Raw genomic sequence first — 19,360 nt, forward strand, 5'->3', positions numbered from 1 at the left:
ATCCTGTTACTGCTTTCCAAATGTGTTGCTATTTCATCTTTAATAATTGATTCCAACATTTTCCCCACTACTGATGTCAGGCTAACCAGTCTATAATTCCCCGTTTTCTCTCTCCCTCCTTTTTTAAAAAGTGGTGTTACATTAGCTACCCTCCAGTCTATAGGAACGGATCCAGAGTCAATAGACTGTTGGAAAATGATCATCAATGCATCCACTATTTCTAGGGCCACTTCCTTAAGTACTCTGGGATACAGACTATCAGGCCCTGCGGATTTATCAGCCTTCAATCCCATCACTTTCCCGAACACAATTTCCTGACAAATAAGGATTTCCTTTAGTTTCTCCTTCTCACTAGACCCTCGGTCCCCTAGTATTTCCAGAAGGTTATTTGTGTCTTCCTTTGTGAAAACAGAACCAAAGTATTTGTTCAATTGGTCTGCCATTTCTTTGTTCCCCATTATAAATTCACCTGATTTTGACTGCAAGGGACCTATGTTTGTCTTCACTAATCTTTTTCGCTTCACATATCTATAGAAGCTTTTGCAGTCAGTTTTTATGTTTCCAGCAAGCTTCCTCTCATACTCTATTTTCCCCCTCCTAATTAAACCCTTTGTCCTCCTCTGTTGAATTCTAAATTTCTCCCAGTCCTTATGTTTGCTGCTTTTTCTGACCAATTATATTCCTCTACTGCTCCATCATACACAATCAGCCATGATCTTGTTGAATGGCGGAGCAGGCTCGAGGGGCTAGATGGCCTACGCCTGTTCCTAATTCTTATGTTCTTATAGGAGACTTTGATGTCTGCATTGCCAATTACAAGGATTAGTTCCTTGGTGTAAGTCCTTAATTTGGTCTGAGTTGGACCTGTGTGCCTTGTTACCCCACAGCCTGTCGCAGGCCTTTTTACTCATGATGGACTGACTCGCACCTGTGTCCAGTTCCATAGATACTGGAATTCCTTTCAGTTCAACTTTCAACATTATTGGTGGACATTTCATGGTGAATGTGTGCACCCCGTACACTTCTGCCTCCTCGGTACGAGTGTCCAATTCAGCCTGATTCACAATGGATCGATCATCCTCTGCAACGTGGTGATTTGCAGGGTTTGCAGCTCGCCTGCACATTCACTGGAGATGTCCCATTGTTCTGTAACCGTTGCACGCATAGTGCTTGAAGCAGCATTGATGGGGCCGATGATCACCTCCACAGCATCAACAAGGTGTTAACTGCCTCGCATTAACAATTGATGGCGGACTCTGGGTCATCTGAGGTCGGGCAGCAGCAGCCGGCGTGTACATTCTGCCATGTATATTCCTGCTCGAAAACAACGTTACTTTATGCACAGTACTGGCTGAAACTTCTTTGTTCTGCGAAATCTGTTTGGTGTTGTCGCTGGTGGACATAAATGCCTGGGCTATCGTTATGGCTTTACTTAGATTTGGATTTTCAACAGTTAACAGTTTGCGAAGGATTGTCTCATGGCCAATGCCCACTACCAAAAAGTCTCTAAGCATTTGTTCTAGGAATCACTCAAATTCACAATGGCCTGCGAGGCGCCTTAGTTCGGCCACATAGCTCGCCACTTCCTGGTCCTCCAACCGTTTTCACGTGTAGAACTGATATCTCGCCATCAAAGCGTTTTCCTTTGGATTTAGGTGCTCCCGGACCAGCGTACACAATTCTTTATAGGATTTAGCTGTTGGTTTTACCGGAGCTAGGAGATTCTTCATGAGGCAATAGGTTGTTGCCCCACAGACAGTTAGGAGGATCGCCCTTTGTTTGGCAGAATTCTCGTCCCCTTCCAACTCGTTAGCCACAAAGTATTGGTCGAGTCTCTCCATGAAGGCCTCCCAATCATCCATTTCTGAGAATTTCTCCAGGATACCAACTGTTCCTTGCATTTTCGCGCGGTTGTTCGTTACCTCGTCGCCAATTGATGCGTTCATAATAAAGGATGAAACTGAGTACTGTGTACAATGAGCAAGTGCGACCTTAGCTCCTTTAAGAAGACTCTAGACTGCAGGTACCTCGTGGGTGGCCTGCTTATATACCGTGCTCCCAAGGGATGTTGGGATCCCTTGGGACTCCAGTAGGTAGTCCTCTAGTGTAATACAGGTTGCAAGGGGTTAAATACAAACACCATATCCCTTTAATTGTTCTCAATCTCCTCAACATTATTCACCAGACTACACAGCTCAAAATCAGCAAATCTAATGATACCACAAGTAGCATCCTGCTCCATGTTAAAAATAATATGAACAGCAGGGGACAAAGAAACCATCCCTGCAGAACTATATTAGGCACAGGCCCCAGACAGCAGCTCATCTATTTACATTAAATTCCACTGCCCATAAGAAAGCTCTTTATCTAGTTAGTTTCTTTTTTTATTTGTTTCATGTGACATTCTCTTCTTGAAAAGCCTGAGATAAATGCAGTTAGATTGCTGCAACATATTGGAAGCATACCATCATTTCAAAACATGAGTTTAACTCAAAAGGGAATTCCTAGCTTTACATAGAATCTATGGCACAGATCCAGGCCATTTGGCCCAACTAGTCTATGCCAGTGTTTATACTCCACATAAGCTTCCTCCTACTCGAATTACCTCTTCCCATCCTGCCCCAATATCCATTGAATTCCACCTCCCTTGTGTATGCCATCATCATCATCATAGGCAGTCCCTCGAAACGACTCCCAGGTGTCAGTGGGGATGTCGCACTTTATCAGGGAGGCTTTGAGGGTGTCCTTGTAACATTTCCGTTGCCCACCTTTGGCTCATTTGCCGTGAAGGAGCTCCGAGTAGAGTACTTGCTTTGGGAGTGTCATGTCTGGCATGCGAACGATGTGGCCTGCCCAGCAGAGCTGATCGACTGAGGTCAGTGCTTCGATGCTGGGGATGTTGGCCTGGTGCGCCTGTTCTCCCAGGGGATTTGTAGGATCTTGCGGAGACATCGTTGGTGATATTTCTCCAGCAACTTGAGGTGTCTGCTGTACATGGTCCATGTCTCTGAGCCATACAGGAGGGCAGGTATTACTACAGCCCTGTAGACCATGAGCTTGGTGGCAGTTTTGGGGGCCTGGTCTTCAAACACTCTTTTCCTCAGGCGGCTGAAGGCTACACTGGTGCACTGGAGGAGGTGTTGGATCTCATCGTTGATGCCTGCTCTTGTTGATAGGAGGCTTCCGAGATATGGGATGTGGTCCACCTGTGTCCAAAGCTGCGCCGTGGATCTTGATGACTGGGGGGCAGTGCTGTACGGTGAGGACAGGCTGGTGGAGGACCTTTGTCTTACGGATGTTTAGCGTAAGGCCCATGCTTTCGTACGCCTCAGTAAATACATCGACTATTTCCTGGAGTTCAGCCTCAGTGTGTGCGAACGTCTGTGCACAAGCCTTTAAATACATTAATGCTATCTTCTACAACCACTCCATGTGGCAGCAAGTTCCACATTCGCACCACTTTCTGTGAAGAAATTCCTCTCAACTTCTTTATTTGATTTATTAATGGCTATTATATTCATACTCCCTTTTTCTGGGCTCACCCACAAATGGAAACAATTTCTTCACATACACCATATTGAACCCTTACATAATTTTAAAGATGTCTATCAGATCTCCTTAGTCTTCTCTTTTCCGGAGAAATTATCGCTTGGCCCGGAAGTCGAGCCTACTGCCCCTCAAAGGAAGCAGTGCGCTGTCTGCGGTGCGCCGCTTCCTTTGGGGGCGGTGCCAGGGTGGTAGCGCAGCACTGAAACCAGCGCTACACGGATGCTCCATGCAGAGCTGATGAGCTACAACAACCCTTCCCTTCCATTAAAGGGAAGGGCCACTACACACTCTGCACGGCCCTTTGGTGGCCACCTTTGGACCAGCACGGCTGCCTGAGCCCGGGCCAGCAGCCCGGCACCCAAGACGGAGTCATGGTCAGGCCGACCCAAGAGCTGTCTGACAAAGAAAGATGGCAGCCCGGGGCACTGCAGCACTCCCCTTTAAACAGCGCCCCAAGAGCGGATGGATGCCAGCCTCGTGACCCGTGTGGCAATTTCCCCCACGGGGTGTTAAGGAGTCGGCACAGGATGGTGAGAGGTAAGTGACAACTTGCAATTATATATCGCATATGACATAGAAAATAATTTCCCAATGCTCTTTCCTGAAAGCTAATCAGACAAAAATCGACACCGAGCTAAAGAGGAGGTGTGATCAAAACCTAAATCAAGGAGATGGACTTAAAGGAATGTCTTAAGAGAAGGAGGTGCGAAAGTTGAGAGAGCAGATGCCAGAACTAGGGGCCTACATGGCTGTAGTCATGTGGCCATCAAAGGTGTGGCAAAAGGAGTGAGGGCCGCACAAGCTAGCATAGTGGTTATGTTACAGGACTAGTAATGAAGAGGCCTGGAATTTAAATTCAGTTAATTAAATAAACATTTGGAATAAAAAGCAAGTACCAGTAATGGTGAACGTGTAACAACTGGATTGTCGTAAATCCCATCTGATTCCCAATGTCCTTTAGGGAAGGAAATTCTCCATTCTAACCCGCTCTGGCCTATCTGTGACTCCAGACCCACAGCAATGTGGTTGACTCTTAACTGCCCTCCAAAATGGCCGAGTAAGTCACTCAGTTGTCAAGAAGGTGGCTCACCACAAGCTTGTTAAGCGCAATTAAAGATGACAATAAATGTTGGCTTTCCCAGTGACACCCACATCCTGTGAACGAATAAAAAAAAAATCCAGAGTTGATTTGAAGAGGTTACAGAGATAGAGAGGCGGGTGATAAAGGGATTTAAATATGATCATGAGAAGTTTGAATTTGAGGCATTGGAGGAATGGAAGCCAATATAGGCCATCAAGCACAGGGATGATGGTGAGTGGAACTTGATAAGGGCACCAGAGTTTTGTGTGAGCTGAAGTTTATGGAAGGAGGAGGATGGGAGGCCAGCCAATAGATCATTGGAATAATTGAGTCTGGAGGTCACAAATGCATGGATGAGGGTTTTGGCAGCGGATGGGCTGAAGCAGGAGCAGAGACGGATAATGCTATGGAGGTAGAAGTAGGCGATCTTTACATTGGAGAGGATATGGTGTCGGAAGAATCCGTTGGTGTTAAGTACAATGCCGAGGTTGCGAACAATCTACTACAACCTGAGACAGTAGCCAGTCAGGAGGATGGAATCGATGGTGAGGGTGTGGAAATGTGACAGTGGCTGAAGATGATGATTTCAGTCTTGCCAATGTTTAACTGGAGCAAAATTAGGGCTCATCCATGACTGGATCTTAGGCAAGAAGTCTGAAAACACAGAGGCAAAGGACGGGTCGAGAAATAGAGCTGGTTGGAGAGATAGAGCTGGTTGTCGTCAGTGTATATGTCTTTGTATGATGTCATCAAAGGGCAGCATATAGATGAGAAAGAGGAGTGTGCCAAGGACAAATCCTTAGGGGACACCAGAGGTAATGGTGCAGGAACAGGAAGAGCAGCCATTGCTGGAGACTGTGCCATTGCTGTGGCTATGACTGCATATGTAAGAATGAAACCAAGCAAGAGCAGTATCATAGAGGTAGGCAATGGAGGAGAGGCGTTAAGAGTATGAGGGTGTGGTCGACTGTGTTAAAAGCTGCAGAGAGGTTGAAAATCGGATTGATTATTTGCATGAACAAATTTGAGTTGTTCTGTGCAAGTGCACTGGATGGGGGAGGAACTTAAAAACTGCTCAACTGTCATTCCAACCGCACATGCACTTATAGTCCCAGCACAAACTCCGGAGCTGGAGACTATTCACCGGCTGTAGGCCCAGCACAAACTCCGAAGCTGGAGACCTTTCACTGGCTGTTGGCTCAGCACAAACTCCGGAGTTGGAGACCTTTCACTGGCTGTAGGCCCAGCACAAACTCCGAAGCTGGAGACCTTTCACCGGCTGTAGGCCCAGCACAAACTCCGAAGCTGGAGACCTTTCACTGGCTGTAGGCCCAGCACAAACCCCGGAGCTGGAGACCATTCACCGGCTGTAGGCCCAGCACACACTCCGAAGCTGGAGACCTTTCACTGGCTGTAGGCCCAGCACAAACCCCGGAGCTGGAGACCATTCACCGGCTGTAGGCCCAGCACAAACTCCGAAGCTGGAGACCTTTCACTGGCTGTAGGCCCAGCACAAACCCCGGAGCTGGAGACCATTCACCGGCTGTAGGCCCAGCACAAACTCCGAAGCTGGAGACCTTTCACTGGCTGTAGGCCCAGCACAAACCCCTGAGCTGGAGACCATTCACCGGCTGTAGGCCCAGCACAAACTCCGAAGCTGGAGACCTTTCACTGGCTGTAGGCCCAGCACAAACTCCGAAGCTGGAGACCTTTCACTGGCTGTAGGCCCAGCACAAACTCCGAAGCTGGAGACCATTCATCGGCAAAGCCTCAGCATAAACGCTGGAGCTGGAGCCCATTCACAGGCAAATCAGTGAGGATGAGATCAAGTAGGTTTTTCCCTTGTGTTGGTTCTCTAACCACCTGCTGCAAGCCCAGTCTGGCAGTTAGATCCTTCAGACTCAGCCAGCTTGGTGAGTAGTGGTGCTACCAAGCCACTCTTGGTGATGGACATTCTCTGCACTTGCTACCCTTGGTGCTTCTTCCAAGTGGTGTTCAACATGAGGAGTACTGATTCATCAGCGGTGGGTGGTAATCAGCAAGAGGTTTCCTTGCCCATGTTTGATCTGACCCCATGATGCCAATGTTGTCAATGTTGAAAACTCTGAGGACCATACCCTCCCGACTGTGTCACCATTTCTATTGAATCTGTCCTGCTGGTGGGGACAGGACATACCCAGGGATGGTGATTGAGGAGTCTGGGACATTGGCTGGAAGGTATGATTCTGTGAGTATGACTATGACAGGCTATTTCTTGATTAGTATGTGGGAAAACTCTCCCAATTTTGGCATGAGTTCCCAGCTGTTAATGAGGAGAACTTTGCAGGGCGACTGGGCTGAGTGTGCCTTTGTCACTTTTCTGAAGCCGGGGTCAAGGTCGATGCCGGTTGGTCTGCTTGGAACAATTCTTCTTACTGTTTTTTGTAGCAGTTTGTTACAACTTAGTGGCTTACTAGGCCATTTCAGAGGAAGTCACATTGAGGGCCAGACCGAGTAAGGACAGCAGATTTACTTCCCTAAAGGACATTGGTGAACTAAATGGATTTTTACGACAATCCAGTAATTTCATGACTTGTCATTAGTAATACTAGCTATTTATTCCAGATTTATTTAATTTAATAATCTGAATTTAAATTCCACGACTGCCATGATGGGATTTGAACTCACATCTCTGGATTATTATTCCAGACCTCTGGATTACTAGTCCAATTAATTAACCACTACGTTATCATACCCGTCGCCAAATTTGTAAATGCTAAAGTGAATGTTTCCTGCTAAAAAATGTGGGATTTCAAATTAGATTGGGCTGCATGATGGCATTCACCTAACAATGGTCCAAGAGATGTGCTAAGTGAGCCGCTTATATTTTTATTAAACAGCTCCTTAGGTGAGGATTCTTCCAATGGACTGGCGAGAGGCAGTAACAATATTAAAAAAAAGCAATGAGTCAAAACTGGTAAATTATCGGCCCATTAGTTTGACTTTGATTATAGACAATTTACTCGAAGCGATCATTTGAGATACTCTGGACAAAAGGGTTATTGGAGACTCTCAACATGGCTCCTGCTGAATTTTCTGAGAAGGTTACTAGATTGGTGGATGATGCTTGCCCAGTTTGACAAAGTGCTATACAATATGCTAATTATATCGCAGAGTCCTGTGGGATATGATAGCAGAGCCTGGGGTGGTTGCATTCTCATAATTAGAGGGTTGGTAATAATCATAGAATCATAGAACCATACAGCACAGAAAGAGGCCAATCAGCCCATTGTGACCTTGCAGGCTCTTCAAAAGAGTTATCCAATTAATCCCACTCCCTTGCCCTTTCCCCAAATCTTTCCCTTTCAAGTATATTCCCAATTCCTCTTTGAAAGTTTCAGGCATTGCATTCCAGATTATAACACTTGCATCGTAAAATAAATTCTCCTCATCTCCCCTGGTAATGGGTCAGTGTGGTGACAGGTTAATAGTGGAATCCTGTAGGGTATGGTATTGGGAACTTTGCTCTTCACTATCTATATCAATGATTTGGATAAAGGTGCAGCGGGAATTGCCAGCAAGTTTGCAGATGGCACAAAGATTTGGGTTGGTATTAGAACCTTGGAAGAGAAAAAAATAAGATCTAGATGCAATGGGGAATGAATCCGCACTGGCAGATAACATCTCATGTAGATAATGTGGGTACGGTTAACATCAAACTTGTGCATATCATGTCGGACTCCAAACTAAAGTTTACTAGGCAGTAAAGAGACCTGTCACCTTGGTGTTACAGTGCATATGTCTTTAAAAATTCACAACCAGTGATGTGAGCCTATAGTAAAGGCTGGTAGAATATTGGGATGTACTGCTATGAAGATCCTGAAGAAAACAGAAATCAGTATAGTGTCATTAGATAAAACCTTGGTTAGGCCTTGTTACGAATACTGCGTTCAGTTTTGGTCCTGTCACATCGTGAATAATAGAGGCCCTGAACCAGGTTCAAACAAGGATCACTCGAATGATCCCGAGTTTAAAAGCCCTCAGTTACCACAATAGGCTTAGAGCCTATCTTTTATCGCTAGAAAAAGTATAGAGCTGGATTTTTGGTCTTTTTCTGCCCCTCTTAGCGCCCCGGAGGGGTGGCAAATGCGGCGGAAAGCACTTGCACTCGGGGAGCCAGCTTCCAGCGCCTCGCCAGCACATTTGGTGCCGGGTTTGCAGGGGCATGAAGCAGTACTACCTGGGAGAGGCGAGCCGGTGTGCACTGACTCTGATTGCGACATCAGCTTGATATTTGGCTTGCGCCCACTCCATAGCGCCCCGTAGTGTGCCCTTGTGGGAACGCCAGTGAAAGCTGGCATTCCAGCTTAACCAGCCGAAGTGATTGAAAAAATGTCTACCTCAGGTAAGTGTGATTGTTTTTATTTTTGAGATTTATGTTGGGGTCGCGTCAGTAATAAATTGGGAATGTTTTTGGTGGAGTTTTTTTTCAGGTTTACTTTCCCAACGGAAGCCTCTATTAGGGTACTCGCAGGCCGTCTGTTTAGCTCGGGATTTTCTGTGGCTTTGCTGGTCTAGCACCCGAAAAGAGATGTAAAACGCCTCCCGTAGCGCTGTGCTCCAAACTGAAAGCTGGTGAATTTTGCGGCTGGAAATGCAAACCATTTCCTGGCGCAAAATTTACCGCTCTGCCTGGTTTAACTCCTCAACAGAGGCGCGACTGAATTTCTCCCCTATAGAATTTGGGGCATTTGATTGAAGTATTTAAATTAATGAAGGGAATCACCTGTGTCTGTGTAGATAGATTATTTGAATTAGATAGGTTAGGGGGAAGCGGGGGATGAACTAGCTTACATGTTTTAGATGTCACACACCATTCTGACTTGGACAAATATCACCATTCCTTCATTGTTGCTGGGTCAAAATCCTGGAACTCTTTTTTATCTAACTTCACCCCATGGACTACAGTGGTTCAAGTAGATGGTCCACCGCCTTCTCAAGGGCAAGTAGGGATGAGCAATTATTGTTGGCCCTGCCCACATCTCAAATATGAATTTAAAAAACGTTTCATAACTTAACCTTTACTAGTCAGCCTTCTGTCTCTGAGTTTAAGGTGAACGAGTTCTCCATTGCTCAGCCAAGCTCCCTTCCCAGACATAACTAGATTGACTGACCCCCAACATTTATTTTTCTCCCTTTTTTGATTCTTCTGATTACAGGAAGTTGATGGGCTATCCTTCTACCTTCGTCACTTTGCCAGTAGGCCTGCCAAACAAACTGGCTAACTCCTTCCCAAAAGTATATTCACAGCAGATGCCTATGCTGAGTTCCAATGAACGGGCCATGGCAATGACAAAGGGTCTGGAAGCTCAATGGGATATCTAAACTAAATTCTGTTGTCTAAAGCACTCTGCATCCTAATCTACATTTCCCAGCTCTGCTGTTCTCTGAATCTAACCCCTTGGGGAGTACATCTAACTGAATAATAGAATTTCTATCATAAATTACACCAAGATCCTCCCAAAGCAGTCTATTCAGCAATCCTGAAAGGTGACAGTGCCATTTTAATGAAGCTATTAACCTATTTAAAATAAATGGGTTAACAACTTTGTTAGAATAGCAATTAAGAAATTTGACCCAAATGCATTAACCATTGGATTAAAAGTATGTACAGGGGACTGTCAAACCCCTGATATCATCAGCACTCAGTATTTAAACTAAATATAACTCAAAGGGAATAAAAGAAACAAAAAGGAAGTTAAATGTCATTATTATACATTGACTTTTTTTAAGCAATGCCATTGTCAATAGAATATTGTGTATATTGAACTAATTATTTAATTATTATGCAAAACTAAGTTGTGTTTCTGCAAGCATTTTATATGAATAAGCAAATTCACACAATATAATTGGTAAGTTCCAAATATATTTTTACGTGACATTCAAAGTTGCTAGTCTACCTTACATTTTATAAAGCCTTTAAATTAGAGTATCAAAATAAATATAATTAATTTCCAATCAGAACGGAAAAAATAATTAATGAATCCAACTAATTTTCATGCAAACAAGTTGACATTGTAAACCATGTTTATGACAAAAAATATATTTTTATTCACTGTTTTGTTTAACTAACCGAACAATGTAAAAGAAGTAATAAAGACCTGCACTGCTTTCTGGGACTGAATATCAACAATCAGCACTCTGTTCAGGTCTGGCTGTGTCACGTAGATGTACTTGTCTTTGATGTTCACGGCGGTAGCCCAAACGCATCGCTGGACTGCTTCACCCTCAGCTTTGGGGCAGACTTCATCCTAAGCAGCAATGTGGGGGGAAAAATCTTCAGTAACCAACTAAGAGGTGAAATTTGATTCAGTTATGTGACTACAGGAAAATCAAGGTAAACATAATAAATGATAAAGTTTAGAAAGTGCTTGGACAGCAGAGAAATGGTAGAAGGTACTTTTTTTGCTCTTCCAGAGTATAGATTTCATGACTGTAAAATTTATATCATCCAGATCACAATTCTGTGAAGTTTAACCAACATCACTAAAACAGATTATCTGGTCATTATCACATTGCTATTTGTGAGATATTGCTGTGTACAAATTGGCTCCTGCGTTTCCTACATTACAACAGTGACTACAATTCAAAAATACTTAATTGACTGTAAAGCATTTGGGATGCCATGAGGTCGTGAAAGGCGCTATATAAATGCAAGTGCTTTCTTTCTTTATGTTAATTAATGGAGCAATATGAAGTAGGATTCTCGCTTCTCGCAACCCACTAGCCGACTCAGCTGCTCCAATCGATCCCCAGATGTTGTGTATGTATAATGTAGGATTGCAAAATTCGTGGAAGCACCCCCCCGCTTCAGTGTTTGGATTCATTGAAAAGGAAATTCGATTTGGGACTATCAAACAGAAAGTTTGGGATCCTAAAATGCTTATGGAAGAAATCTACAAGTTTTTAACCAAGTTTGTGATTTTTAAAAAGGTGAATGTTGGCTCTGCAAGAAAAGGGCTGGGGTCAATATCGAAAAGGCCAGTTTGGACATTGGAGCTAATCTAGGGACATTTGAATGAATCAAATTGTCTGGGAACTGTTGACCCTTGAAACCTGCCCCGAGAAGACATTTACATTTCAACAATCGATCCAAGGAAGTACAGTTACAACTCAAGCACAAAAACTCATCCAACGTATGCATAATGCTAATTACTTTGACAAGAGCTCGTCAGCTCAGAAAAGTCTATCAACGCCAGATTAAAACCACTTAATCAAGTTTCAGTTAGCTGAGCTGCAAAACTTAAACAAAGAACCAAGGTTGATTTGGGACGCAGATAAGGAAGTCTCTCAGAGTAAAATTAAGGACCGATCATACCAAGAGAGCTATCTCAATTCTGACCATCATAGAAAGAACTTTTCTGACCAAGCACTTCGGAACAACAAGATCAAGAGCACACGGCAAGAAAACGCAGGAAGAAGTATCGTGACATCGGAGTAAAGAACTCGCCCCAACTGGCTTCAATACGCAGCAGAGGCCTTCTACCACGTCCAAGGTACGGCAAGGCAAACCGGCCAGAACTAAAGAATACCAAAACCGCAAAACAGACTGACCTGTGAAAGGAAGGATTGGTGATAATTATCCCTGTTGCCCTAGAGTCTAACTTAGCGAGAGAGTAAGTGGGAGGTGGGAGGTATTTCTGTTGTGTTTATTACCTGCAACAAAGTATTCCCCGTTGTTTAGAACCTTTTTGTAAGAAAATACAATTTTATTGGAGTGTATTTATTCCAACTGTCACAGGACAGAGAGTGGGGAACACCAGTTCCAATTGTCACAGGACGGGAGAGTGGAGAGCACCAGTTCAATCTGTCACAGGAGAGAGAGTGGAGAGCACCAGTTCCCACTGTCACAGGACGGGAGAGTGGAGAGCACCAGTATCCAACTGTCACAGGGCGGGAGAGTGGAGAGCACCAGTTCCCACTGTCACAGGACGGGAGAGTGGAGAGCACCAGTATCCAACTGTCACAGGGCGGGAGAGTGGAGAGCACCAGTTCCCACTGTCACAGGACGGGAGAGTGGAGAACACCAGTTCCCACTGTCACAGGACAGAGAGTGGAGAGCACCAGTTCCCACTGTCACAGGACGGGAGAGTGGAGAGCATCAGTTCCCACTGTCACAGGACAGAGAGTGGAGAGCATCAGTTCCCACTGTCACAGGACAGAGAGTGGAGAGCACCAGTTCCAACTGTCACAGGAGAGAGAGTGGAGAGCACCAGTTCCCACTGTCACAGGACAGAGAGTGGAGAGCACCAGTTCCAACTGTCACAGGAGAGAGAGTGGAGAGCACCAGTTCCCACTGTCACAGAACGGGAGAGTGGAGAGCATCAGTTCCCACTGTCACAGGACAGAGAGTGGAGAGCACCAGTTCAAACTGTCACAGGAGAGAGAGTGGAGAGCACCAGTTCCAACTGTCACAGGAGAGAGAGTGGAGAGCACCAGTTCCAACTATCACATGACGGGAGAGTGGAGAGCACCAGTTCAAACTGTCACAGGACAGAGAGTGGAGAGCACCAGTTCCCACTGTCACAGAACAGAGAGTGGAGAGCATCAGTTCCCACTGTCACAGGACGGGAGAGTGGAGAGCACCAGTTCCAACTGTCACAGGACAGAGAGTGGAGAGCACCAGTTCAAACTGTTACAGGACAGAGAGTGGAGTGCACCAGTTCCCACTGTCACAGGACAGGAGAGTGGAGAGCACCAGTTCCCACTGTCACAGGATGGGAGAGTGGAGAGCACCAGTTCCAACTGTCACAGAACGGGAGAATGGAGAGCACCAGTTCCCACTGCCACAGGACAGAGAGTGGAGAGCACCAGTTCAAACTGTCACAGGACGGGAGAGTGGAGAGCACCAGTTCCAACTGTCACAGGACGGGAGAATGGAGAACACCAGTTCCAACTGTCACAGGTCGGGAGAGTGGAAAGCACCAGTTCCCACTGTCACAGGACAGAGAGTGGAGAGCACCAGTTCCCACTGTCACAGGACGGGAGAATGGAGAACACCAGTTCCCACTGTCACAGGTCGGGAGAGTGGAGAGCACCAGTTCCCACTGTCACTGGACGGGAGAGTGGAGAGCACCAGTTCCCACTGTCACAGGACAGGAGAATGGAGAACACCAGTTCCAACTGTCACAGGTCGGGAGAGTGGAGAGCACCAGTTCCCACTGTCACTGGACGGGAGAGTGGAGAGCACCAGTTCCAACTATCACAGGACGGGAGAGTGGAGAGCACCAGTTCCCACTGTCACAGGACGGGAGAGTGGAGAGCACCAGTTCCCACTGTCACAGGACGGGAGAGTGGAGAGCACCAGTTCCAACTGTCACAGGACAGGGAGTGGTGAGCACGAGTTCAAACTGTCACAGGACAGAGAGTGGAGAGCACCAGTTCCCACTGTCACAGGACAGAGAGTGGAGAGCACCAGTTCCCACTGTCACAGGACAGAGAGTGGAGAGCACCAGTTCCCACTGTCACAGGACAGAGAGTGGAGAGCAGTAGTTCCCACTGTCACAGGACGCGAGAGTGGAGAGCACCAGTTCCCACTGTCACAGGACAGAGAGTGGAGAGCATCAGTTCCAACTGTCACAGGACAGAGAGTGGAGAGCACCAGTTCCAACTGTCACAGGACGGGAGAGTGGAGAGCACCAGTTCCCACTGTCACAGGAGAGAGAGTGGAGAGCACCAGTTCCCACTGTCACAGGACGGGAGAGTGGAGAGCACCAGTTCCCACTGTCACAGGACGGGAGAGTGGAGAGCACCAGTTCCAATTGTCACAGGACGGGAGAGTGGAGAGCACCAGTTCCCACTGTCACAGGACAGAGAGTGGAGAGCAACAGTTCCAACTGTCACAGGACAGAGAGTGGAGAGCACCAGTTCCCACTGTCACAGGACAGAGAGTGGAGACCAGCAGTTCAAACTGTCACAGGAGATAGAGTGGAGAGCACCAGTTCCAACTGTCACAGGAGAGAGAGTGGAGAGCACCAGTTCCCACTGTCACAGGAGAGCGAGTGGAGAGCACCAGTTCCAACTGTCACAGGACGAGAGTGGAGAGCACCAGTTCCCACTGTCACAGGACAGAGAGTGGAGAGCACCAGTTCCCACTGTCACAGGACAGAGAGTGGAGAGCACCAGTTCCAACTGTTACAGGAGAGAGAGTGGAGTGCACCAGTTCCCACTGTCACAGGACGGGAGAGTGGAGAGCACCAGTTCCCACTGTCACAGGACAGAGAGTGGAGAGCATCAGATCCCACTGTCACAGGACGGGAGAATGGAGAGCACCAGTTCCAACTGCCACAAGACAGAGAGTGGAGAGCACCAGTTCAAACTGTCACAGGACGGGAGAGTGGAGAGCACCAGTTCCAACTGTCACAGGACGGGAGAATGGAGAACACCAGTTCCAACTGTCACAGGTCGGGAGAGTGGAGAGCACCAGTTCCCACTGTCACTGGACGGGAGAGTGGAGAGCACCAGTTCCAACTGTCACAGGACAGAGAGTGGAGAGCACGAGTTCCCACTGTCACAGGACGGGAGAATGGAGAACACCAGTTCCCACTGTCACAGGTCGGGAGAGTGGAGAGCACCAGTTCCCACTGTCACTGGACGGGAGAGTGGAGAGCACCAGTTCCCACTGTCACAGGACGGGAGAATGGAGAACACCAGTTCCAACTGTCACAGGTCGGGAGAGTGGAGAGCACCAGTTCCCACTGTCACTCGACGGAGAGTGGAGAGCACCAGTTCCAACTGTCACAGGACGGGAGAGTGGAGAGCACCAGTTCCCACTGTCACAGGACGGGAGAGTGGAGAGCACCAGTTCCCACTGTCACAGGACGGGAGAGTGGAGAGCACCAGTTCCAACTGTCACAGGACAGGGAGTGGAGAGCACGAGTTCAAACTGTCACAGGACAGAGAGTGGAAAGCACCAGTTCCCACTGTCACAGGAGAGAGAGTGGAGAGCACCAGTTCCCACTGTCACAGGAGAGAGAGTGGAGAGCACCAGTTCCAACTGTCACAGGACAGAGTGTGGAGAGCACCAGTTCCCACTGTCACAGGATGGGAGAGTGGAGAGCACCAGTTCCCACTGTCACAGGACAGAGAGTGGAGAGCACCAGTTCCCACTGTCACAGGACAGAGAGTGGAGAGCAGTAGTTCCCACTGTCACAGGACGGGAGAGTGGAGAGCACCAGTTCCCACTGTCACAGGACAGAGAGTGGAGAGCACCAGTTCCCACTGTCACAGGAGAGAGAGTGGAGAGCACCAGTTCCCACTGTCACAGAACGGGAGAGTGGAGAGCAACAGTTCCCACTGTCACAGGACGGGAGAGTGGAGAGCACCAGTTCCAATTTTCACAGGACAGGAGAGTGGAGAGCACCAGTTCCAATTGTCACAGGACGGGAGAGTGGACAGCACCAGTTCCCACTGTCACAGGACAGAGAGTGGAGATCACCAGTTCCAACTGTCACAGGACAGAGAGTGGAGAGCACCAGTTCCCACTGTCACAGGACGGGAGAGTGGAGAGCACCAGTTCCCACTGTCACAGTACAGAGAGTGGAGAGCACCAGTTCCCACTGTCACAGGATGGGAGAGTGGAGAGCACCAGTTCCCACTGTCACAGGACAGAGAGTGGAGAGCACCAGTTCCAACTGTCAGAGGAGAGAGAGTGGAGAGCATCAGTTCCAACTGTCACAGGACAGAGAGTGGAGAGCACCAGTTCCCACTGTCACAGGACAGAGAGTGGAGAACACCAGTTCCCACTGTCACAGGATGGGAGAGTGGAGAGCACCAGTTCCCACTGTCACAGGACGGGAGAGTGGAGAGCACCAGTTCCAACTGTCACAGGACAGGGAGTGGTGAGCACGAGTTCAAACTGTCACAGGACAGAGAGTGGAGAGCACCAGTTCATACTGTCACAGGAGAGAGAGTGGAGAGCACCAGTTCCCACTGTCACAGGAGAGAGAGTGGAGAGCACCAGTTCCAACTGTCACAGGACAGAGAGTGGAGAGCACCAGTTCCCACTGTCACAGGAGAGAGAGTGGAGAGCACCAGTTCAAACTGTCACAGGACAGGGAGTGGAGAGCACCAGTTCCCACTGTCACAGGAGAGAGAGTGGAGAGCACCAGTTCCAACTATCACAGGAGAGAGAGTGGAGAGCACCAGTTCCCACTGTCACAGGACAGAGAGTGGAGAGCACCAGTTCCCACTGTCACAGGACAGAGAGTGGAGAGCAGTAGTTCCCACTGTCACAGGACGCGAGAGTGGAGAGCACCAGTTCCCACTGTCACAGGACAGAGAGTGGAGAGCACCAGTTCCAACTGTCACAGGACAGAGAGTGGAGAGCACCAGTTCCAACTGTCACAGGACGGGAGAGTGGAGAGCACCAGTTCCCACTGTCACAGGAGAGAGAGTGGAGAGCACCAGTTCCCACTGTCACAGGAAGGGAGAGTGGAGAGCACCAGTTCCCACTGTCACAGGACGGGAGAGTGGAGAGCACCAGTTCCAATTGTCACAGGACGGGAGAGTGGAGAGCACCAGTTCCCACTGTCACAGGACAGAGAGTGGAGAGCACCAGTTCCAACTGTCACAGGACAGAGAGTGGAGAGCATCAGTTCCCACTGTCACAGGACAGAGAGTGGAGAGCACCAGTTCCCACTGTCACAGGAGATAGAGTGGAGAGCACCAGTTCCAACTGTCACAGGAGAGAGAGTGGAGAGCACCAGTTCCAACTGTCACAGGACTGAGAGTGGAGAGCATCAGTTCCCACTGTCACAGGACAGAGAGTGGAGAGCATCAGTTCCCACTGTCACAGGACGGAAGAGTGGAGAGCACCAGTTCCCACTGTCACAGGACAGAGAGTGGAGAGCATCAGTTCCCACTGTCACAGGACGGAAGAGTGGAGAGCACCAGTTCCCACTGTCACAGGACAGAGAGTGGAGAGCACCAGTTCCAACTGTCACAGTACAGAGAGTGGAGAGCACCAGTTTCCACTGTCACAGGATGGGAGAGTGGAGAGCACCAGTTCCCACTGTCACAGGACAGAGAGTGGAGAGCACCAGTTCCCACTGTCACAGGACAGAGAGTGGAGAGCACCAGTTCCAACTGTTACAGGAGAGAGAGTGGAGTGCACCAGTTCCCACTGTCACAGGACGGGAGAGTGGAGAGCACCAGTTCCCACTGTCACAGGATGGGAGAGTGGAGAGCACCAGTTCCAACTGTCACAGGACGGGAGAATGGAGAGCACCAGTTCCCACTGCCACAGGACAGAGAGTGGAGAGCACCAGTTCCCACTGTCACAGGACAGAGAGTGGAGAGCACCAGTTCAAACTGTCACAGGACGGGAGAATGGAGAGCACCAGTTCCCACTGTCACAGGACGGGAGAATGGAGAGCACCAGTTCCCACTGCCACAGGACAGAGAGTGGAGAGCACCAGTTCAAACTGTCACAGGACGGGAGAGTGGAGAGCACCAGTTCCAACTGTCACAGGACGGGAGAATGGAGAACACCAGTTCCAACTGTCACAGGTCGGGAGAGTGGAGAGCACCAGTTCCCACTGTCACTGGACGGGAGAGTGGAGAGCACCAGTTCCAACTGTCACAGGACAGAGAGTGGAGAGCACGAGTTCCCACTGTCACAGGACGGGAGAATGGAGAACACCAGTTCCCACTGTCACAGGTCGGGAGAGTGGAGAGCACCAGTTCCCACTGTCACTGGACGGGAGAGTGGAGAGCACCAGTTCCCACTGTCACAGGATGGGAGAATGGAGCACACCAGTTCCAACTGTCACAGGTCGGGAGAGTGGAGAGCACCAGTTCCCACTGTCACTGGACGGAGAGTGGAGAGCACCAGTTCCAACTGTCACAGGACGGGAGAGTGGAGAGCACCAGTTCCCACTGTCACAGGACGGGAGAGTGGAGAGCACCAGTTCCCACTGTCACAGGACGGGAGAGTGGAGAGCACCAGTTCCAACTGTCACAGGACAGGGAGTGGAGAGCACGAGTTCAAACTGTCACAGGACAGAGAGTGGAAAGCACCAGTTCCCACTGTCACAGGAGAGAGAGTGGGGAGCACCAGTTCCCACTGTCACAGGAGAGAGAGTGGAGAGCACCAGTTCCAACTGTCACAGGACAGAGTGTGGAGAGGACCAGTTCCCACTGTCACAGGATGGGAGAGTGGAGAGCACCTTTTCCCACTGTCACAGGACAGAGAGTGGAGAGCAGTAGTTCCCACTGTCACAGGACGGGAGAGTGGAGAGCACCAGTTCCCACTGTCACAGGACAGAGAGTGGAGAGCACCAGTTCCAACTGTCACAGGACAGAGAGTGGAGAGCACCAGTTCCCACTGTCACAGGACGGGAGAGTGGAGAGCACCAGTTCCCACTGTCACAGGACGGGAGAGTGGAGAGCACCAGTTCCAATTTTCACAGGACAGCAGAGTGGAGAGCACCAGTTCCAATTGTCACAGGACGGGAGAGTGGAGAGCACCAGTTCCCACTGTCACAGGACAGAGAGTGGAGAGCACCAGTTCCCACTGTCACAGGACAGAGAGTGGAGAGCACCAGTTCCCACTGTCACAGGACAGAGAGTGGAGAGCACCAGATCGCACTGTCACAGGAAAGAGAGTGCAGAGCACCAGTTCCAAGTGTCACAAGACAGGGAGTGGAGAGCACCAGTTCCAACTGTCACTGGACAGAGAGTGGAGAGCAC

The 19,360-nt window shown here is 48.6% G+C and overlaps 1 protein-coding gene across 5 annotated transcripts in view; it reads right to left on the reverse strand.

Moving 5' to 3' along the window:
• The window catches only part of fstl5 (follistatin-like 5), a 1,328,880-nt gene that overhangs the window by 95,821 nt on the left and 1,213,699 nt on the right, over positions 1-19,360 (reverse strand). For all 5 annotated transcript variants that reach the window (XM_070871636.1, XM_070871638.1, XM_070871637.1 and 2 more), the window contains one exon: positions 10,771-10,920. In XM_070871636.1, coding sequence (XP_070727737.1) covers positions 10,771-10,920 — 150 coding nt within the window. The remainder of the gene's footprint in view (positions 1-10,770; positions 10,921-19,360) is intronic.

The sequence above is a fragment of the Pristiophorus japonicus genome, chromosome 2 (assembly GCF_044704955.1).
Source record: "Pristiophorus japonicus isolate sPriJap1 chromosome 2, sPriJap1.hap1, whole genome shotgun sequence".
Classification (NCBI taxonomy): domain Eukaryota; kingdom Metazoa; phylum Chordata; class Chondrichthyes; family Pristiophoridae; genus Pristiophorus; species Pristiophorus japonicus.